This window comes from Babylonia areolata, chromosome 26, assembly GCF_041734735.1.
Source record: "Babylonia areolata isolate BAREFJ2019XMU chromosome 26, ASM4173473v1, whole genome shotgun sequence".
NCBI lineage: Eukaryota > Metazoa > Mollusca > Gastropoda > Neogastropoda > Buccinidae > Babylonia > Babylonia areolata.
Genome location: NC_134901.1, coordinates 6,092,418 through 6,116,939, shown reverse-complemented (window position 1 = coordinate 6,116,939; position 24,522 = coordinate 6,092,418). Strand labels below are relative to the sequence as shown.

At 47.3% G+C, this 24,522-nt stretch overlaps 1 protein-coding gene across 2 annotated transcripts in view; it reads right to left on the bottom strand.

Moving 5' to 3' along the window:
- Positions 1-5,386: 5,386 nt before the first annotated feature.
- LOC143300238 (uncharacterized) overlaps positions 5,387-24,522 on the bottom strand; it is a 31,035-nt gene continuing 11,899 nt past the window's right edge. The window contains exons 5-13 of one of the 2 annotated variants that reach the window (XM_076613824.1): positions 24,136-24,262; positions 23,076-23,190; positions 20,930-21,088; positions 19,457-19,522; positions 15,520-15,758; positions 8,563-8,813; positions 7,795-7,892; positions 6,568-6,582; positions 5,387-5,798 (exon numbers count right to left, since the gene is read on the bottom strand). In XM_076613824.1, the coding sequence (XP_076469939.1) occupies positions 5,734-5,798; positions 6,568-6,582; positions 7,795-7,892; positions 8,563-8,813; positions 15,520-15,758; positions 19,457-19,522; positions 20,930-21,088; positions 23,076-23,190; positions 24,136-24,262 (1,135 nt within the window). In that variant the 3' untranslated portion in view covers positions 5,387-5,733. The remainder of the gene's footprint in view (positions 5,799-6,567; positions 6,583-7,794; positions 7,893-8,562; positions 8,814-15,519; positions 15,759-19,456; positions 19,523-20,929; positions 21,089-23,075; positions 23,191-24,135; positions 24,263-24,522) is intronic. The other variant, XM_076613823.1, reaches the window with a different exon arrangement.

Here is a 24,522-nt window from a genome sequence, read left to right as displayed (position 1 = left end):
AGAACTGGACAGGACCCAAAAGGGAAGCACTCGCCACGCAACCCAGCACTACAAGACTGGCTCCAACAGACGGCACGGTACCCACCAACACGCCAATGGTTGGACGATGTGTGCCGTGCCCTTGGTAAGAACGAAAGGTGCTGGGCGTGTGATGTTTTCTGTCTAATGCTTGATCCAAGCCTACTTCATTAAGACAGTATGTCATTTGTCTGACTTTCCTCAGATGTATGCCATTGTACGAGCTAAAAGGTGCTCTACGTGTGTGCAGTTTACCGATGGGTCCAAACCCACATGAAAACCACCACGTCATTTTCTGATGTATTGTTGTTGTTGCTTCCTGGGAAACTGATGCCCTTGACCGCTCTCGCTGGAGGGTGCTGTGCTCTAGTGGCATAAAGACGTTTGAAAACAAGAGAACGCTGGTCATTAAGGAGAAGCGTGAGCGAAGGAAGCAGGGCTCAACTACTTCTGGAGACGTTTTCCCTTGCAACACCTGTGGGAAGTGCTGCGCATCCAGAATCGGCCTCTTGTCCCATATGTGGACACACACCGACAGAGAAGCCTGCCTGCCTACTCATCCGTCGGTAGACTCCATTGTTGTTGTTGTTGTTGTTGAGGAGGAAGGTGGCAGAATGGTTAAGACGCTCAGCTGCCAATACAGAGAGTCCGTGAGGGTGTGGGTTCGATTCCCGCTCTCGCCCTTTCTCCTAAGTTTGACTGGAAAATCAAACTGAGCGTCTAGTCTTTCGGATGAGACGATAAACCGAGGTCCCGTGTGCAGCACGCACTTGGCGCACTGAAAAAGAACCCATGGCAACGAGAGTGTTGTCCTCTGGCGAAATTACGTAAAATGAAATCCCCTTTCATAGGTACACAAATATGTAAGCATGCACTCAAGGCCTGACTAAGCGCGTTGGGTTATGCTGCTGGTCAGGCATCTGCTCAACAGATGTGGTGTAGCGTGTATGGATTTGTCCGAACGCAGTGACGCCTCCTTGAGAAAGTGAAACTGAAACTGTTGTTGTGTTGTTTTTCCACACCCAGAATCGTTCGTCAGAGTTGATCGAGACAAGACTTGGTAAAGCCAGACAGGGATGGTACAGTCGGGTGTCCTTCTCCTGTCAGTGTCTTTGAGGATCGATGCCGCAGCAACAGCAGCCTGTTTTTCTGTATCACAGAAACCTGTTCAGTCAACGTCGGGGCAATGGGTTTGTTTGACATGATATGGATACTTACATTACGTCTATCCACGGTCGGAGACCAAGCTCTAAGCGCTTTACAAACACGGTGTCATTTGCGCAACAGGCTGCCTACATGGGTAGAGCCGACTGACGGCTGCCATGTGTTGCCAGCAACAGCATTGTGCTTTCTGACGAAAATGGATCTCTTTCGCGACACCACTGTCATCAACATCTTAACATTCTTTTTTTTTTAATTATATGTTGTTCTATCCTTGCTGTTCTGATGACGTGGTCTGCGTTTAACCTTTGTTTCGTAAAATGAAAGTCGTTAAGAATATATTTTGTCAGAGGAAGCACTACACACAAAGGATTCATTCATATGTTAGAAACTTGTGTTTACATCAAAGTCATTCGTGTTTGTTTTCTTTTAATTGATATGAAAACTCACACAATCACGAGTATTGCACATGTTATTTCATGCCATTGCGTGCGTTTGGTAATGTGTGTACGTCACAGAGAGAAGGGAGGGGGGGGGGGTGGAGGGAGGGGAGAGAGAGCATCTGTTCTCTTCGGGTGTATCATTATAGATGTTTTGTTCTGTAAAGCATTGTTATGCTTTGCAGTGCAAACGTTAGGTGTAAGTAACTGAAAGATATCTGAACTGGGTGATTACGATTACCATCATCGAGGTCAGTTCCAAAGCAAAATCATCGGAAATGTGACCAAAAAACAATTTATAATCGAGTGGACTCAGATGCTATTCTTTCTCTTTTGTGTACGCTTGTGCGTATGTGGGGAGAGTGCGTGTGCGCGTGTGTGTGTGTGTGTGTGTGTGTGTGTGTGTGTGTGTAGGTGCGTGCGTGCGTTTAGGCGGACAGGTGTGGTGTGTGTGTGTGTGTGTCCATTTTCCTTCTTCCTCCAGACCAGGCCCGAATATCTCTTTTCTTTTTCTTTGAATGATTTCCATTTCACCAACTTGATGCTAAAATACAGGCGGTGGTTTTCTCGTGCAGCGATGGAATCGAAAGTTTTGGCGTTGCCTTCACATTGTTTATATCCAATTACTGACACTGTGACTGTGCCTTTGTGTTCTTTGTGCTGAATTCCTGACACCGCTTACGACAGTGCTTCCATATTGTTTATATTCAAGTTCTGACACAACTTATAACAGTGCCTTCATGTTGTTTATATTGAATTTCTGACACTGTGACCATGTTGTCTATATGGAATTTATGACACAGTTTATGACAGTGCCTTCATGTTTATGACAGAGTCTTCACATTGTTTATATTGAATTTATGACACAGTGACAGTGTCTTCACATTGTTTTTTACTGAATTTATGACACAGTGACAGTGTCTTCACATTGTTTATATTGAATTTATGACACAGTGACAGTGTCTTCACATTGTTTATATTGAATTTATGACACAGTGACAGTGTCTTCACATTGTTTTTATTGAATTTATGACACAGTGACAGTGTCTTCACATTGTTTTTATTGAATTTATGACACAGTGACAGTGTCTTCACATTGTTTTTATTGAATTTCTGACAGAGCTCATTACAGTGTCTTCAGGTTTATTTTGAATTTCTGACACAGCTAATGACAGTGACTTCATATTGTTTATACTGAATTGCTGACACAGCTTATGACAGCGTCTTCATATTGTTTATATTGAATTTCTGACAGAGCTTATTACAATGCCTTCATGTTGCACATTATTTATATCGAGTTTCTGACACAGCTTATGACAGTGCCTTCATATTGTTTATATCGAATTTCTGACACAGCTTATGACAGTGATTTACATTCTTTATAATTATTGAATTTCTGACACTGCTTATGACAGTGTCTTCACATTGTTTATATTGAGTTTCTGACACTATGACAGTGCCTTCATATAGTTTGTATTGAATATTTCTGACATTGCTTGAACAGGCCTTGGGCGAATAAATCTTGGTTAGAGTGTGTATCGAAGACACATTCTGTGGCGTTTGATTTGATAACATTTATCATGATTTTTCACTTTACGTCACTTCGTCCAATTAACTTTCGTTTCTTTTCTTTTCACTTTATTTTTGTTTTATTTTCATTTTCAAATACGTTTTTCTATCTTACTATATTCTGTTCGGTTCAGTTATATAGTATTCCATTTTATTCTAAATCATGTGTCATTTTAATGTTTTCAGTTCTTTCCTGATACTTCTTCTTCTTCTGCGTTCACTCGTATGCACACGAGTGGGCTTTTACGTGTATAACCGTTTTTACCCCGCCATGTAGGCAGCCATACTCCGTTTTCGGGGGTGTGCATGCTGGGTATGTTCTTGTTTCCATAACCCACCGAACGCTGACATGGATTACAGGATGTTTAACGTGCGTATTTGATCTTCTGCTTGCATATACACACGAAGGGGGTTCAGGCACTAGCAGGTCTGCACATATGTTGACCTGGGAGATCGTAAAAATCTCTCCACCCTTTACCCACCAGGCGCCGTCACCGTGATTCGAACCCGGGACCCTCAGATCGAAAGTCCAACGCTTTAACCATTCGGCTATGGCGGCCGTCTTTCCTGATACGTTTTCCGTGAATTCTAGGTGCGTGTTGACGGTCTGTGGTAAGTTAGGTATAAGTTCTGAATGTGTAACAAGAAATAAATGGGGAACAAGTAAAATAGTATGGTTGTTATTAAAGATTTGAAGAGCAATCTTGCAATCGTGTTTTAAACATAAAAAAAAAATTAAATTAAATGAAAAAAAAGAAAGAAAGATATATACAATGTGTTTTGTTGTGCATATCGATAGCGCCTGTGCATTCGTGAAAAACGTAAACCTAATTGTTGGATTGTAAATGTACATTGTATGGCTCCATGTTTCTTGTTGGCTTTATATTTCCGAAGCAAATCAAATAAATCACGTTTCTGAATTGAACACCAGCTATCTGCTATCTACAGACTGTAATCTTTTCCCACTGGTATTGTCGTGAATTTCCTTATACACAGAAGTGGTAACATTTACATCAAACACATTCATAATCCTTCAACTGTTGTCAAAGAGATGCTGACACACTTTTGTGTGTGTTGTGTGTGTGTGTGTGTGTGTGTGTGTGTGTAGTTTAATACGTAACCGATTTAGTACAAACGGAACACATGCACACATGTCTAAAACAAACACACACGAAAAAAAAAAACACATGATGACATTAATTATTCGTGCACAGGTGCCAGTTGCATTGCCTGGTTCTAACTTTTTGACAGTTACACGTAACTAAATGCCTACGTTGACCGAACTACGCCATTGGTCAGTTCCATACTACACATAGTTAGTAGCGGGTTACGACCATACTATGCTCTTCCATCCGAGCAATGCAACTGGTTCCTGGTGCAGGTAACATATAACTATACAGCCTCTAGCGCTGACAAGACGGAACAGAAACAATACAGGCAAGGCCTTCAAGACTTACATGTGATAAGTGTACAGGTATGATTATACTTCATGATAGATATACATCACATGCAAGGATTCTCAACTTATGGGGGGTGTTAGAAAAAAGAAGTAGAAAGAAAGAGACTGAAAGAAAAAGAAAAGAAAAAAAAGACCGGACATTGAAAGCTTTTTTCGGAAAAAAAATATGGGATACATTCAGTGAATAATGACTAGTTTCGCTAAGACCAAGCGCAGTCACAGAAATAAAGGATTTAGTTGGTATCATATCCAAATAGATGGCAATGAATACAAAGGCTGCAGAATGTACTATTGTGTGGTTGTTGCTGGGTTTGTGGTGTGTTTTTTTTTTTTTATTAATAGAGATTGAATCACAATAACAACAATTAACAGGCAATGAAAAACTATTCACCATGTTCGCCTCCGTGTGTGTGTGTGTGTGTGTGTGTGTGTGTGTGTGTGTGTGTGTGTGTGTGTGTGTGTGTGTGTGTGTGTGTGTGTGTGAGCGAGAGAGAGTTTGTGTATATGTATGAGACTATGTTCACGCGTGCTGTGTGTGTGTGTGTGTGTGTGTGTGTGGGTGGGTGGGTGGGTGTGTGTCTATTGATTTATTTTGTACTTTCATCTGACGGTTCAAAGAATAAAACAAAAACCTTCAGAACACACACACACACACACACACACACACACACACACACACACACACATCACAGAGAGAGAGAGAGAGAGAGAGAGAGAGACATCACACACACACACACACACACACACACACACACACACACACACACACACACACACACACACATAATATCACCCAATCATAAAACAACAATACCACGACATCAGTATCAGTATCAGTAGCTCAAGGAGGCGTCACTGCGTTCGGTCAAATCCATATACGCTACACCACATCTGTCAAGCAGATTGCCTGACCAGCAACGTAACCCAACGCGCTGAGTCAGGCCTTGAGAAGAAAAAAAAGTAATAATAAAATTAATTTTTTTTAAAAATAAAATAAAATAAAAATAACAACACACAGGTTCGTCAATTGGCTGCACCACACGAAGGGTCCTTTCTCAGCGTTGCTCACAGCGGGGTGGGCAGACTTCAGACAGGGGGGAGCAGCAGGCCCAACGAGAGAAGACATGACAGCAGAATGCTCAGCACTGGAACTGGAGGGGGACGGGGTTGGTGGAGGGGGTGGGGGGTGGGGGGTTGGGGGCGGTGTGGGGGCAGGGGAGAAGAAGAAGAAGAAGAAGAAGAAAATAAAAGATTCAAAACATTGTACAGTCAATGAACTGTACAGGGGTACTGCGTGTTCATATTAATTAATCATTATGAAACATCGTTCTTTTTTCTTTTTTCTTTTTTTTTTTTTTGTATTTGTGTACACGCACAGGCATACGCACACACACACTCACACACACACACACACACACACACACACACATATATATATATATGTATGTATGTATATATTTTTACACACACACACACACACACACACACACACACACACACACCATAAAGATACTTAGAGAGCGAGGGAAAAACAGACAGACATACAGTCAGCCAGAGAAATATACATACAGAAAGACTTACAGACAATCAGAAAGAGAATGGGGATTGCGGAAAAATGACACATACAGAGAGTGAGAGAGAGAGAACGTCTAATATCACTGATAGTGAAAAGACGCTAAACAAAAGAACGAACAGAGAGAGAAGAGAGAGGGGAGAGAGGGGAGAGAGAGAGAGGAGAGAGAGGGGGGAGAGAGAGAGAGAGGAGAGAGAGGGGAGAGAAAGAGGGAGAGAGAAATAGCCGGAGGGAGTGAGAGAGAGGGGAGAGAGAGTGGAGAGAGAGAGAGGAGAGAGAGGGGGAAAGATCTCCGGAGAGAGGAGAGAGAGAGAGAGGAGAGAGAGAGAGAGTACACGGGACCGTACCTGTAGTCGTTGCATCTGTAAAACACACACACACACACACACACACACACACACACACACACACACACACACACACACACACACACACACAATTCAAATAATATGAAACGATTTGATTTTACAGGCCTACAAAATGTCATAATGATAAACGTTATAACATCATGAAATCATGCTCACTTTCCCTGACATAAGATTCCTTTATTCAAACGAAAAGACGGCACACCTTATTTCCTGTGTTCAAAAATAAACACGATATATCTCTCAAGTGCAAACTATAAATCAAATATCATTGCTCAGCACATCTACCGATTCCCTCTTGCTTGTCTCTGAAGGAAGGAACCGCCGCAGAATTAGAGATGATAAACATTAGATAGAAGGAAATGATAATTTAAGATGGAGAGAGGTAGGGCGGGGGGGGGGGGGAGGGTATGGGAGGTTAGGTCGCTGTGGGTGTGATTTAAGATTGAGAATTTGTGTCTGTCTGTCTGTCTGTCTGTCTGTCTGTCTGTCTGTGTATGGGTGTCAGTGTGAGTGTGAAAGGTTTAAAATTCAAGAGTATGCGTGTTCAACGTGCGCGCGCGCGCGTGTGTGTGTGTGTTTGTGTGTGTGTGTCTGTGTGTGTGTGTGCGTGTGTCTGTGTGTGTGTGTGTGTGTGTGTGTGTGTGTGTGTGTGTCTGTGTGTGTGTGTGTCTGTGTGTGTGTGTGTGTGTGTGTGTCTGTGTGTCTATGTGGCTGTCTGTGGGTGTGCCTTTGTGTCTGTGTGTGTGTTTTCTCTATGTGTGTGACTGCATGTGTGTGACTCTGTGTGTGTTTGTGTGTGTCTGCGTGTGTATGTGTTTGTGTGTATATATATATATATATATATGAATGTATGCATGTAGGTAAGTCGCTATGTTAGGTAGGTAAGTAGGTAGGTAGGTCTATATGCATGTACGTATGTTTGCATGTATGTATGCATGTATGTCTGTATTATGTCTTTATGTGTGCATGTATGTATGTGTGCATGTATGTATGTATGTAAGTGCGTATACATGCACATATGGATGGGTGGATCGATAGATATACGTGCTGAAAAAAAAAAAAAAAAAAAAAGAACGAACGCGTACGTGTCTAAATCACCTTGTACCAGTGGACAGACAGGGAAAAAAATACGACAAAAAAAAAAAAAAAAAAAAAAAACAGCTACTCCTGAAGAAAGGTGAAGAACGGATGAATGATTTCTCCCACCTGACGTGAGCACCTGCAGGAGGGTCACGGTGCCAGACGTGCCTCCAGCCACCAGCAGCATGGGGCAGCCCGCCAGCCCGCTGTCCTCCGCCAGGTAACTGACACACGGAACTGACCCGGTCTTCTTTGGGGTTCTTTTGTTGTTGTTCCCCCCTCGCCCCCCCCCCTCTCCCCCCCGGTCCCCCACCCCACCGGCCCCCCACCCCACCCCCACCCCCACCCCTCCGGGCCCCGCTACAGCCCCACTTCCCAGAACCTTCAGTCTTGGATTGACTTGTTGTTTCAGTGTTAAATGGTCTGTATGTCTGTCTGTTTTGCATGGCTGTCTAACTGTTTTCCTGTTTGTTTGTTTTTTGTCTGTATGTCTGTCTGTCTGTCAGAATCTCTCTCTCTTCTCTTCTCTTCTCTTCTCTTTCTCTCTTACACACACAATACAACACACACACACGCATAAGCACAGACATATAAACACACACACACACACACACACACACACACACACACACACACACACACACACACACACAGGGAGAGAGAGAGAGAGAGGAGCACAAACACATCGCGCACACACACACACACACACACACACACACACACACACACACACACACACACACCACCACCACCACCACCACCACCACCACCACCCCACCCCCACCACCCAACCACCCCCTCCTCCCCCACCCCCACCCCCCAACACCCCCCCCCCACACACACACACACATACAAGCCAAACAAGAACCACCCCCAGTAACGCTGTCAACCCACCTGATGGACTCGATACCCAGGGCGTGCAGCCTCCTGTCCTCGTACATCTGGTTCCAGCTGCTGCTGTTGCCCCCGGCAGGCACGCCGCCCGTGTACAGAGACTCGAACCTAGGCCTCAGCTCCGGCGTGTCGTCAGGCCCCAGGCTGTACACCGCGATGCTGCCCGGGTTGTCCATGCCCACGAAGAGCATCAGGCGTTCCCCGGCGTCCTCCTCCACCCGTCCCACCGCCACGCTCTCTGCCTCCACGCCCTGACGGGGGTCAAGAGAGGGGTGGTACAAAGGCCAAAGAATAAAGACAGTTTCTTGTTTCAGTTCCAGTAGTTCAAGGAGGCGTCACTGCGTTCGGACAAATCCATATACGCTACACCACATCTGCCAAGCAGATGCCTGACCAGCAGCGTAACCCAACGCGCTTAGTCAGGCCTTGAGTAAAAAAGAAGGTGAATAAATAATAGATAAATACATTTTTTTTTTAAGAACTAGTACCACTACTAATAATATGTATATGGCGCAAAAACATGATGAAGTCAACTATAAGCGTACATAGACAAATAAATAAATATAATATAAAAAGTAGTAGTAGTAGTAGTAGTAGTAGTAATAATAATAATAATAATAATAATAATAATAATAAATAAATAAATGAATAAATAAATAAATACTTTTTTTTTAAAGACAACAATGATGATAAATAAGCAAATAAATGTAAAACATGGAGACACACATTCACACATACACCCACATATGCATAACAGATATGCACCAAACATGCAGTTTCACAGACATGAAAGCACAGTCAAATACACATAAACGTACATGAGCCCCAACACACACACACACACACATTACCCTGCACCTCCTCTACCACCCTCCTCCACACACTCATTTCCAGGTTATGTATCGCAGCTTCCACGGCACACACACACACACACACACACACACACACACACACACACACACACACACACACACACACACACAGATGAACACTCACCACAACAGCTACAGCAATAGCAATAACAACGACGACGACAACAGCAGCAACAACAACAACAACGGCAACGACGATGACAACAATAACAAAAACAATAACAACAACAACAACAACAACAACAACAGCAGCAGCAGCAGCAGTTCCAGAAACAGGAACAAGAAGTCGAACAAGAATTAGAACCAACTGGGAAAAAAATTATCTAAAATAACAGGAACCACCACCACCACCACCACCACCTCAGCAACAACAATAACTGTCAAGAAAAAGAATACTTCCAAAACCACCATCACGACCAACACCACCATCACAACAACAACAACTATGAAGAAGAAAACTACCACCACCACCACCACCATCACAACTACCACCACCACCATCACAACTACCACAACCACCATGACAACCACCACCACCGCCATTACAACTACCACCACCACCATGACAACCACCACCGCCATCACAACTACCACCACCACTATCACAACTACCACCACCACCATCACAACTACCACCACCACCATCACAACCACCACCGCCATCACAACTACCACCACCACCATCACAACTACCACCACCGCCATCACAACTACCACCACCACCATCACAACCACCACCACCACCATGACAATCACCTATACCATCACAACTACCACCACCGCCATCACAACTACCACCACCACCATCACAACCACCTACCACCACCATCACAACTACCACCACCACCATCACAACCACCACCGCCATCACAACTACCACCACCACCATCACAACTACCACCACCACCATCACGACCACCACCGCCATCACAACTACCACCACCACCATCACAACTACCACCACCGCCATCATCACAACCACCTGTACCATCACAACCACCACCACCACCATCACAACTACCACCGCCATCACAACCACCACCACCACCATCACAACTACCACAACCACCATCACAACTACCACCACCACCATCACAACCACCACCGCCATCACAACTACCACCACCACCATCACAACCACCACCACCACCATCACAACCACCACCGCCATCACAACTACCACCACCACCATCACAACCACCACCACCACCACCATCACAACCACCACCGCCATCACAACTACCACCACCACCATCACAACTACCACCACCACCATCACAACCACCACCGCCATCACAACTACCACCACCACCATCACAACCACCACCACCACCACCATCACAACCACCACCGCCATCACAACTACCACCACCACCATCACAACCACCACCACCACCACCATCACAACCACCACCGCCATCACAACTACCACCACCACCATCACAACTACCACCACCATCACAACTACCACCACCACCATCACAACCACCACCACCACCATCACAACTACCACCACCACCATCACAACCACCACCACCACCATCACAACCACCACCGCCATCACAACTGCCACCACCACCATCACAACTACCACAACCACCATCACAACTACCACCACCACCATCACAACCACCACCACCACCATCACAACCACCACCCCCACCATCACAACTACCACCACCATCACAACTACCACCACCACCATCACAACCACCACCACCACCATCACAACTACCACCACCACCATCACAACTACCACCACCACCATCTACCACCACCACCATCACAACCACCACCACCACCATCACAACTACCACCACCACCATCACAACTACCACCACCACCATCACAACCACCACCGCCATCACAACAACAACCACCACCATCACAACTACCACCACCACCATCACAACTACCACAACCACCATCACAACCACCACCACCACCATGACAACCACCTATACCATCACAACTACCACCACCACAATCACAACCACCACCACCACCACCATGACAACCACCTATACCATCACAACTACCACCACCACCACCATCACAACTACCACCACCACCATCACAACTACCACCACCACCATCACAACCACCACCGCCATCACAACTACCACCACCACCATCACAACTACCACTGCCATCACAACTACCACCACCGCCATCACAACTACCACCACCATCACAACTACCACCACCACCATCACAACCACCACCGCCATCACAACTACCACCACCGCCATCACAACTACCACCGCCATCACAACTACCACCACCGCCATCACAACTACCACCACCATCACAACTACCACCACCACCATCACAACCACCACCGCCATCACAACTACCACCACCGCCATCACAACTACCACCGCCATCACAACTACCACCACCGCCATCACAACTACCACCACCATCACAACTACCACCACCACCATCACAACCACCACCACCATCACAACTACCACCACCACCATCACAACTACCACCGCCATCACAACTACCACCACCGCCATCACAACTACCACCACCATCACAACTACCACCACCACCATCACAACCACCACCGCCATCACAACTACCACCACCGCCATCACAACTACCACCACCACCATCACAACCACCACCACCATCACAACCACCACCACCACCATCACAACCACCACCACCATCACAACCACCACCACCACCATCACAACCACCACCGCCATCACAACTACCACCACCATCATCACAACTACCACCACCACCATCACAACTACCACCACCACCATCACAACCACCACCACCACCATCACAACTGCCACCACCACCATCACAACTACCACAACCACCATCACAACCACCACCGCCATCACAACTACCACAACCACCATCACAACCACCACCACCACCATCACAACTACCACCACCACCATCACAACTACCACCACCATTACAACTACCACCACCATCACAACTACCACCACCGCCATCACAACTACCACCACCACCATCACAACTACCACAACCACCATCACAACCACCACCACCACCATCACAACTACCACCACCACCATCACAACTACCACCACCACCATCACAACCACCACCGCCATCACAACTACCACCACCACCATCACAACTACCACCACCACCATCACAACCACCACCACCATCACAACTACCACCACCACCATCACAACCACCACCACCACCACCATCACAACCACCACCGCCATCACAACTACCACCACCATTACAACTACCACCACCACCATCACAACCACCACCACCACCACCATCACAACTACCACCACCATTACAACTACCACCACCACCATCACAACCACAACCACCACCACCATCACAACTACCACCACCACCATCACAACCACCACCACCACCACCATCACAACCACCACCACCATTACAACTACCACCACCATTACAACTACCACCACCACCATCACAACTACCACAACCACCATCACAACCACCACCATCACCATCACAACTACCACAACCACCATCACAACCACCACCACCACCATCACAACTACCACCACTACCATCACAACCACCACCGCCATCACAACCACCACCACCACCATCACAACCACCACCACCACCATCACAACTACCACCACCACCATCACAACTACCACCACCACCATCACAACTACCACCGCCATCACAACTACCACCACCACCATCACAACTACCACAACCACCATCACAACCACCACCACCACCATGACAACCACCTATACCATCACAACTACCACCACCACAATCACAACCACCACCACCACCACCATGACAACCACCTATACCATCACAACTACCACCACCACCACCATCACAACTACCACCACCACCATCACAACTACCACCACCACCTTCACAACCACCACCACCACCATCACAACTACCACCACCACCATCACAACCACCACCGCCATCACAACTACCACCACCACCATCACAACTACCACCACCATTACAACTACCACCACCACCATCACAACTACCACCACCACCATCACAACCACCACCGCCATCACAACTACCACCACCACCATCACAACTACCACCACCATTACAACTACCACCACCGCCATCACAACTACCACCACCACCATCACAGCTACCACAACCATCACAACTACCACCACCACCATCACAACCACCACCGCCATCACAACTACCACCACCGCCATCACAACTACCACCGCCATCACAACTACCACCACCGCCATCACAACTACCACCGCCATCACAACTACCACCACCGCCATCACAACTACCACCACCATCACAACTACCACCACCACCATCACAACCACCACCACCATCACAACTACCACCACCACCATCACAACTACCACCGCCATCACAACTACCACCACCGCCATCACAACTACCACCACCATCACAACTACCACCACCACCATCACAACCACCACCGCCATCACAACTACCACCACCGCCATCACAACTACCACCACCACCATCACAACCACCACCACCATCACAACCACCACCACCACCATCACAACCACCACCACCATCACAACCACCACCACCACCATCACAACCACCACCGCCTCACAACTACCACCACCACCATCACAACTACCACCACCACCATCACAACCACCACCACCACCATCACAACTGCCACCACCACCATCACAACCACCACCACCACCATCACAACCACCACCACCACCATCACAACTGCCACCACCACCATCACAACTACCACAACCACCATCACAACCACCACCGCCATCACAACTACCACAACCACCATCACAACCACCACCACCACCATCACAACTACCACCACCACCATCACAACCACCACCACCACCATCACAACTACCACCACCACCATCACAACCACCACCACCACCATCACAACTACCACCACCGCCATCACAACTACCACCGCCATCACAACTACCACCACCACCATCACAACCACCACCACCACCATCACAACTACCACCACCATCACAACTACCACCACCGCCATCACAACTACCACCACCACCATCACAACTACCACATCCACCATCACAACTACCACCACCACCATCACAACTACCACCACCACCATCACAACCACCACCGCCATCACAACTACCACCACCACCATCACAACTACCACCACCACCATCACAACCACCACCACCATCACAACTACCACCACCACCATCACAACTACCACCACCATTACAACTACCACCACCATCACAACTACCACCACCGCCATCACAACTACCACCACCACCATCACAACTACCACAACCACCATCACAACCACCACCACCACCATCACAACTACCATAACCACCATCACAACCACCACCACCACCATCACAACTACCACAACCACCATCACAACTACCACAACCACCATCACAACCACCACCACCACCATCACAACTACCACCACTACCATCACAACCACCACCGCCATCACAACCACCACCACCACCATCACAACCACCATCACCACCATCACAACTACCACAACCACCATCACAACCACCACCACCACCATCACAACTACCACCACCACCATCACAACTACCACCACCACCATCACAACTACCACCGCCATCACAACTACCACCACCACCATCACAACCACCACCGCCATCACAACTACCACCACCGCCATCACAACTACCACAACCACCATGACAACCACCTATACCATCACAACTACCACCACCACCATCACAACTACCACCACCACCATCACAACCACCAATACCATCACAACTACCACCACCACCATCACAACTACCACCACCACCATCACAACTACCACCACCACCATCACAACCACCACCACCACCATCACAACTACCACCACCACCATCACAACTACCACCACCACCATCACAACTACCACCACCACCATCACAACCACCTATACCATCACAACTACCACCACCACCATCATCACAACCACCTGTACCATCACAACCACCACCACCACCATCACAACCAACACTACAACAACAACAACAGTGACCATCGAAACCTCAACATTCTACACCCGTCCAGTCCCACTTACCCTGTCATCAGAACATTTATCCATCCCGCTTGCAACCGTCGAATCCCCATCTTTGATGCAGTTGTTAAACAGCTCAGGTCTTAATTCGGCCGTCTTCTCACCCAGCTCGCTCCCGCTGTCGAAGACTTGAACCATATCAGAGGCGCGCCAAATGGAGAAACTGCGAGCTCCGTATGTGTACAATGTCTCGAACTTCCCTGCCTGGTTTTTCCCATCCACTGTAGATAGCTTTAGTCGACCTGGGACATCAATTTGATGAAAGCAGAGTAAGTGGGTAAAACAGATTGTCATCCATGTTTGTTTCTCTGTCCGTCTGATTATCTTGTTCTTCATTTATTTCTGTAGTAGTAGCAGTAGCAGCAGCAGCACCAATAGTAGTAGTGGAAGTAGAGCTAATATTTTCATACAATGACAATGAAAAATATACAACAAAGATTTTCGGACACTGATAAAATAAAACAGAACTAAGATTTCCATATATCGATAATACACACCAGAGCTAAAATGTTCATACATTGATAAGAATTCTCATGCATTGATAATTAGCACCAGGGATAGTATTTTCATACTTTGATAATAAACATCAGAGATAAGATTTTTCAAGGGGCCAGAGTTTTCATACATTGATAATTAGCGCCAGGGATAGGATTTTCATACTTTGATAATAAACATCAGAGATAAGATTTTTCAAGGGGCCAGAGTTTTCATACATTGATAATTAGCGCCAGAGATAGGATTTTCGTACTTTGATAATAAACATCAGAGATCAGATTTTTCAAGGGGCCAGAATTTCCATGCATTGGTAATTAGCGCCAGGGATAGGATTTTCATACTTTGATAATAAACATCAGAGATCAGATTTTTCAAGGGGCCAGAATTTCCATGCATTGGTAATTAGCGCCAGGGATAGGATTTCAATGCAGTGATGATAAACGTCACAGATAAAATTTTTCAATCATTGACAATGTACAGAGATGACAAAAAGACGTGGACCACTTGTGAACTGGGACTCACTGGGTCAAGAACCACCTGTGAACTGGGACTGGGTCACGACCCACTTGGGAACTGGGACTGGGTCACGACCCACTTGGGAACTGGGACTGTGTCAAGAACCACTTGGGAACTGGGACTGTGTCAAGAACCACTTGTGAACTGGGACTGGGTCAAGAACCACTTGTGAACTGGGACTGTGTCAAGAACCACTTGGGAACTGGGACTGGGTCAAGAACCACTTGGGAACTGGGACTCACTGGGTCAAGAACCACTTGGGAACTGGGACTGGGTCAAGTACCACTTGGGAACTGGGACTGGGTCAAGTACCACTTGGGAACTGGGACTGGGTTAAGTACCACTTGGGAACTGGGACTGAGTTAAGTACCACTCGGGAACTAGGACTCACTGGGTCAAGAACCACTTGTGAACTGGAACTCACTGGGTCAAGAACCACTTGTGAACTGGAACTCATTGGGTCTAGAACCACTTGTGAACTGGGACTGGGTCTAGAACCACTTGTGAACTGGGACTGGGTCAAGAACCACTTGGGAACTGGGACTGGGTCAAGAACCATTTGGGAACTGGGACTGTATCAAGAACCACTTGGGAACTGGGACTGGGTCACGACCCACTTGGGAACTGGGACTGGGTCACGACCCACTTGGGAACTAGGACTCACTGGGTCAAGAACCACTTGGGAACTAGGACTCACTGGGTCAAGAACCACTTGGGAACTGGGACTGGGTTAAGTACCACTTGGGAACTGGGACTGGGTCAAGAACCACTTGGGAACTGGGACTCACTGGGTCAAGAACCACTTGGGAACTGGGACTGGGTCAAGTACCACTTGGGAACTGGGACTCACTGGGTCAAGAACCACTTGGGAACTGGGACTGGGTCAAGAACCACTTGTGAAATGGAACTCATTGGGTCTAGAACCACTTGTGAACTGGGACTGGGTCAAGAACACTTGTGAACTGGGACTGGGTCACGACCCACTTGGGAACTAGGACTCACTGGGTCAAGAACCACTTGGGAACTGGGACTCACTGGGTCAAGAACCACTTGTGAAATGGAACTCATTGGGTCTAGAACCACTTGTGAACTGGGACTGGGTCAAGAACTACTTGGGAACTGGGACTGGGTCAAGAACCACTTGGGAACTGGGACTGGGTCAATAACTACTTGGGAACTGGGACTCACTGGGTCAAGAACCACTTGGGAACTGGGACTGGGTTAAGTACCACTAGGGAACTGGGACTGGGTCAAGAACCACCTGTGAACTGGGACTCACTGGGTCAAGAACCACTTGTGAACTGGGACTGGGTCAAGAACCACCTGTGAACTGGGACTCACTGGGTCAAGAATCATTTGGGAACTTGCACAGTTTCCGTCTTGGGTGCATGGTGAAGTCTGTACACCAGGCTAAAGTTCTGTCTGGATAGAGAAGTGATCACCAAGCTGTACACCGGATCTAACTTACCTCTTACTAGACAGATCACTTCATTAACTCTTTATGGACAGAGGAGTGCTCACATAATTCACTCTTTCAGGTCAGAGTGATCACCTAACATACCGTAATTAACTCTTTATGGACAGAGAAACGCTCGCCTAAATGTCTGTACACCAGAGGTGATTTATCTTCTGTCTGGACAAAGGAACGCTCATTTGATATACCGAAATTAACTCTTTCCGGACAGAGAAAATCTCAACTAACAGACCAGAATTAACTCTTAATCGACAACAGGAGTGTTCATCAAACAGCATGCAGTTAACACTTTATGGACGTAGAAACACTCAGCCAACTGTATGCACACCAGAGTTTATTTCACTCTTTATGGACAGAGAAGTACTCATCTAGCAGACCGTTATTAACTCTTTATGAACAGAGAAGTGTTCATCTGACAGACCGTTATTAACTCTTTATGGACAGAGAAGTACTCATCTAACAGACCGTTATTAACCCTTTATGGACAGAGAAGTACTCATCTAACAGACCGTTATTAACTCTTTATGGACAGAGAGGTGCTCATCTGACAGACATTGATTAACTCCTTATGGACATAGTAGTGTTCATCTGACAGACCGTGATTAACTCTTCATGGACAGAAGAGTGTTCATCTAACAGACCGTTATTAACTCTTCATGGACAGAGAGGTGCTCATCTAACAGACCTTTATTAACTCCTTATGGACATAGTAGTGTTAATCTGACACACCATGATTAATTCTATATGGACAGAGAGGCGCTAATCTGACAGACATTGATTAACTCTTTATGGACAGAGATGTGCTCATCTGACAGACCGTGGTTAACTCTTTATTGACAGAGGAGTGCGCATCTGACAGACCGTGATTAATCCTTTGTGGACAGAGAAACGCTCACCTTAACTGTCTACACACCGGAGATGAATTAACCCTATCCGGTCAGAGTGCTCACCTGACCGACCGTAATTAACCCTTCATGGACAGAGTGCTCACCTGACCGACCGTAATTAACCCTTCATGGACAGAGTGCTCACCTAACCGACCGTAATTAACCCTATGGACAGAGTGCTCACCTGACCGACCGTAATTAACCCTTCATGGACAGAGTGCTCACCTAACAGACCGTAATTAACCCTTCATGGACAGAGTGCTCACCTGACAGACCGTAATTAACCCTTCATGGACAGAGTGCTCACCTGACAGACCGTAATTAACCCTTCATGGACAGAGTGCTCACCTGACCGACCGTAATTAACCCTTCATGGACAGAGTGCTCACCTGACAGACCGTAATTAACCCTTCATGGACAGAGTGCTCACCTGACCGACCGTAATTAACCCTTCATGGACAGAGTGCTCACCTAACAGACCGTGATTAACTCTTTATGGGCAGAGAAACGCTCGCCTAAGTGTCTGTACACCGGAGTTTAGTTAACCCTTTCCGGACACAGTGCTCACCTAACTGGGCGTCGGTCTCCAGGGCTGTCCGTATCTGGGGGCTGATGGATGCTGACAGCTGAGAGCCTGCCACACGGTACAGCCAACAGTCAGACATGGTTCTCTACACCACACATACTTTGCTTCAAGCCACTGACCGACACCCCACCCACCTGTCTACTCTCTCTCTCTCTCTCTCTCTCTCTCTCTCTCTCTCTCTCTCTGCCTGTCTCTCTCTCTCCGTCTCTCTCTCTCTCTCTCTCTCTCTCTCTCTGTCCCTCTCTGTCTCTGTCTCTCTGTGTGTCTCTATCTCTGTCTCTGTCCCTGCCTGTCTCTCTGTCTCTGTCCCTGTCTCTCTCTCTCTCTGTGTCTATCTCTCTCTCTCTCCATGTATTTTGTACAGCATATTGTTCTTTTTCTGTCAACCATGAACCGAGTAAAAACTTTAAGGGACGCAATCCAAGCATTCTTGGAGAGCAAGGTACATCAGCCTGGGTTGTTTCCCATTAATCGTCACTCGCAGAACCCACACGGCCACAATGGGCACACACACAGCACAACAGAGACGAACCACATCTTTCGTTCTTTGGCAGAAGAAAGGGATGAACACAGACGACTCAGAAGTAATTTCCACCATCTCTGATACGACATTTTGTTTCGTAAGAAAGAAAGAAAGAAAGAAAAAGACATGGTGCAAAGAAAGAAAGAAAGAAAGAAAAAGACATGGTGCAAAGAAAGAAAGAAGTAAGACAGAAAAGAAAAGAAAGAAAATATGAATAGCAAAGCAATTAAAAGAAAGAAAAGAAGATAATGTAATAATAGTGGACGAAATACTGACAGACAGACAGGCAGGCAGGCAGGCAGACACACAAACAGGCAGACACACAAACAGACAGACAGACAAGACAAAGAACGACAGTTTGTAACATGACAATCAGACAGACAAGACAAAGAACGACAGTTTGTGTCATGACAAACAAACACAGACAAGACAAAGAACGACAGTTTGTGTCATGACAAACAGACAGACAGACAAGACAAAGAACGACAGTTTGTGACATGACAAACAGACAGGCAGACAGACAGACAGTTTGTGTAACGTACGGAGAAAGCTGCGCCCTCTCTGGGCCTCAGACAAACAGACAAACAAACAGACAGACAGACAAGACAAACAACAACAGTTTGTGTCATGACAGACAAACAGACAAGACAAAGAACAAAAGTTTGTGTCATGACAAATAACCACAGACAAGACAAAGAAAGACAGTTTGTGACATGACAGACAGACAAGACAAAGAATGACAGTTTGTGTCACGTACGGAGAAAGGTGCGCCCTCTTTGGGCCTCAGACAAACAGAAAAAACAAACAAACAGACAGACAGACAAGACAAACAAACAGACAGTTTGTGTCACGTACGGAGAAAGCTGCGCCCTCTCTGGGCCTCAGACAAACAGACAGACAAGACAAACAAACAGACAGTTTGTGTCACGTACGGAGAAAGCTGCGCCCTCTCTGGGCCTCCTGGAAGTGCCGGAACTTCTTCCTGCTGCCCTCATTGGCAGTGATGACGTAACCCTGGCCCCGCCACTGGAACCACTGCATGCCCTCTGGCTGGTACATGCCCCGCACGGCCCATGGCGCCATCCTCACACCTGCACAGTTCAGCACACACAAAAATTTATATATATATATATATATGTGTGTGTGTGTGTGTGTGTGTATGTATATAATAACAAACCACTTTTAACACACACACACACACACACACACACACACACACACACACACACACACACACACACACAGCAGCCTGAGTTTCATTCAGAGAAATCAGCTGTGGTTAAAGTAACCAGGAGGTAGGGGATTATGCCTGGAAAGGTTAACTTAAGGCAGACTGCAGTGATTATAATGTCCATGACGGGCGCAACAGCCGAGTGGTTAAAGCGTTGGACTTTCAATCTCAGGGTCCCGGGTTCGAATCTTGGTAACGGCGCCTGGTGGGTAAAGGGTGCAGATTTTCTCCCATCTCCCAGATCAACATAAATATGTGCAGACCTGCTTGTGCCTTAAACCCCCTTCGTGTGTATACGCAAGCAGAAGATCAAATACGTGCGTTGAAGTATATCATCAGCACTCTATGTTATAAATGTATTCACAAAACTGCCCCTTCCTGTCTCTGCGGCTGCCTTCACCTCTTCACTCCATCTCGCTCTCTACGATCGGCTTCGGATCCACTATGTTTACGCGTACCCAGATTCAAACACTCCACTGTTGGACGCCGTTCTTTCTCTGTCTCTGGACTCTGCTTTTGGAATGAACTTCCTCTTTCGCTTCGTCAGGTCTCCGCACTCAGCTCTTTCAAGTCTGGCCTTAAAACCCACCTCTTCCCAAGATAGCCTCCCTCCCCTGCCTCTTCCTTGTCTTCAGTTTCTCCAGTTTTAGAGTAATGCATGCGTGTGAATGACTGGTGCGAAAGCGCTTTGATTTGTCTCTGCACAAGAATCAGCGCTATATGAATACCATTATTATTATTATTATTAATCCATGTCAGAGTTCGGTGGGTTATGGAAGCAAGAAGACATCCACCATGCACACCCCCAAAGACGGAGTATGGATGCCTACATGACGGGGTAAAAACGGCCATACACGTAAAAGCCCACTCATGTACATACGAGGGAACGTGGGAGTAGCAGCCCAGGAACGAAGAAGAAGAAGACAATGCCCATGCCAGAATCACGCTGGAATGACAGACTGTGCTCCAGTTACCCCCCTTCATCTGTCTTGGGGGGGGGGGGGGGGGTTGGGGGGGATGAAAACACATCACCATGTTTATTCCCATAGCGGATATCTGTGTCATTCGTTCAGTCCAGACATTTCCGGTTCTACACCACCCTGTTTGCTAATAATGTCCATTGCTGCTTTTGTTGTCGTTGTCATCGTGATCGTGTGTGGAGTTGTTTGTGTGTGTGTGTGTGTTTTTGTGTGTGTGTGTGTGTGTGTGTGTGTGTGTGTGTGTGTGTGTGTGTGTGTGTGTGTGTGTGTGTGTGTGTGTGTGTGTGTGTGTGTGTGTGTGTGTGTTTGGTGTGTTTTGTTTTGAGTTTTTTTCGCATTGTTGTTGTTGTTGGGTTTTTTTGGGGGGTTGTTGTTGTTTGTTGTTGTTGTTGTTGTTTTGTTTTTGTTTTTGTTTTGTTTTGTTTTTTTTTGGGGGGGGGGGGTTGTTTTGTGTGTGCGCGCGTCTGTGTGTGTGTGTGAATAGAATAGAATGGAATAGATTTTATTGTCATGAAACCGTAAGGTTTATAAGACACAAGTGCGTGTCTTACAAACCTTACAAGTGTGTGTGTGTGTGTGTGTGTGTGTGTGTGTGTGTGTGTGTGTGTGTGTGTGTGTGTGTGTGTGTGTGTGTTGTTTTTTTCTTGTTCTTCCTTGTAGAGCTGGTTCACCAAATAACTGGAATCCCCTTGCGAAGTCCTTCGTGGAACAATCCAAATCAAAATGTGTTTCGTCCTCAACGCTGTTTGTTCCCTGCAACACGCTGAACCCCTTTTTAATCGTTGTTGGCAGCTGAATTTTGAGAACACGGCGATCTGGAGACAATACAACATAAGTGAGGTGGACGTGTGAAACAGGGGAACTGACCGCCATCCTTGTCACTGGGGTCCAGTCTGGACAGTGCCCAGCTCTTGTGGCCCAGCCCGTAAAGGTCGGTGATGGTGCCGGTCCTCAGGTCCACCACGGCTATGGCGTTGTTCTCCTGAAACACACGTTCTGGTGTGGTGTGGTGTGGTGTGGTGTGTGGTGTGGTGTGGTGTGGTGTGGGGTGGGGTGGTGTGGGTGGAGTGGTGTGGTGTGGTGTGTGGTGTGGTGTGGTGTGGTGTGGGGTGGGGTGGTGTGGGTGGAGTGGTGTGGTGTGGTGTGCTCGGGTGTTGGGTAGTGTGGGGTGGGGTGGGGTGGGTGGGGTGGTGTGGTGTGGGTGGTGTGGTGTGGTGTGGGTGGTGTGGTGTAGGGTGATTTGGTGTGGTGTGGGGTGGTGTGGGGTGGTGTGGGGTAGTGTGGTCTGCTCGGGTGATGGGGTGTGCCCGGGTGGGGTGTGGTGTGGAGAGGTGGGTGGGGTGGGGTGTGTCTTGTGTGGGTGGTGTGGTGTGGGATGGTGTGGGGTGGTATGGTGTGGTGTGGTGTGGGTGAGGTGGTGTGGGGTGGTATGGTGTGGTGTGGTGTGGGGTGGGTGGTGTGGTGTGGTGTGGGATGGTGTGGGGTGGTATGGTGTGGTGTGGTGTGGGTGGTGTGGTGTAGGGTGATGTGGTGTGGGGTGGGGTGGTGTGGGGTGGTGTGGGGTAGTGTGGTCTGCTCGGGTGATGGGGTGTGCCCGGGTGGGGTGTGGTGTGGAGAGGTGGGTGGGGTGGGGTGTGGCTTGTGTGGGTGGTGTGGTGTGGGATGGTGTGGGGTGGTATGGTGTGGTGTGGTGTGGGGTGAGGTGGTGTGGGGTGGTATGGTGTGGTGTGGGGTGGTGTGGGGTGGGTTGGGGTGGGGTGGGGTGATATGGGGTGGTGTAGGGTGGTGTGGTGTGGTGGTGTGGAGTGGGGTGGGGTGGTGCGGGGCTATGGCGTTGTTCTCCTGAAACACACATTCTGGTGTGGTGTGGTGTGGTGTGGTGTGGATTGCGCACGCACTTACAGTGAGAGAAAGAGAGAGAGAGTACCTGCAAACTGATGTAGGCCTTAGTCTGATCAGCATTGAAGGTCACGAACTCAGGTTCAATGTCATCGCTGAATCGGTTGTTCTCTCGGTAAACCCACCGTACTCCCTTTCTGGACAATTCCTCGAATCTGATGAGACAGATAAAGACAGGCGATGATAACTACATTATGTGGTTAGCTATCCCGGCGTAACGTAAGAATCTTTTTAAATGTGTTTTAAGTGTGAAGTTTTTAGTTTCAGTTGTTGTTTTTTTCAGTTATAAGCCATGCAACTTTCGGTGTGTGTGTGTGTGTGTGTGTGTGTGTGTGTGTGTGTGTGTGTGATTACGTAATACGCGCAGTCTCTGAATCTGTTGTTGCGCGCGCGGGCGTGTGTGTTAGTGTGTTTT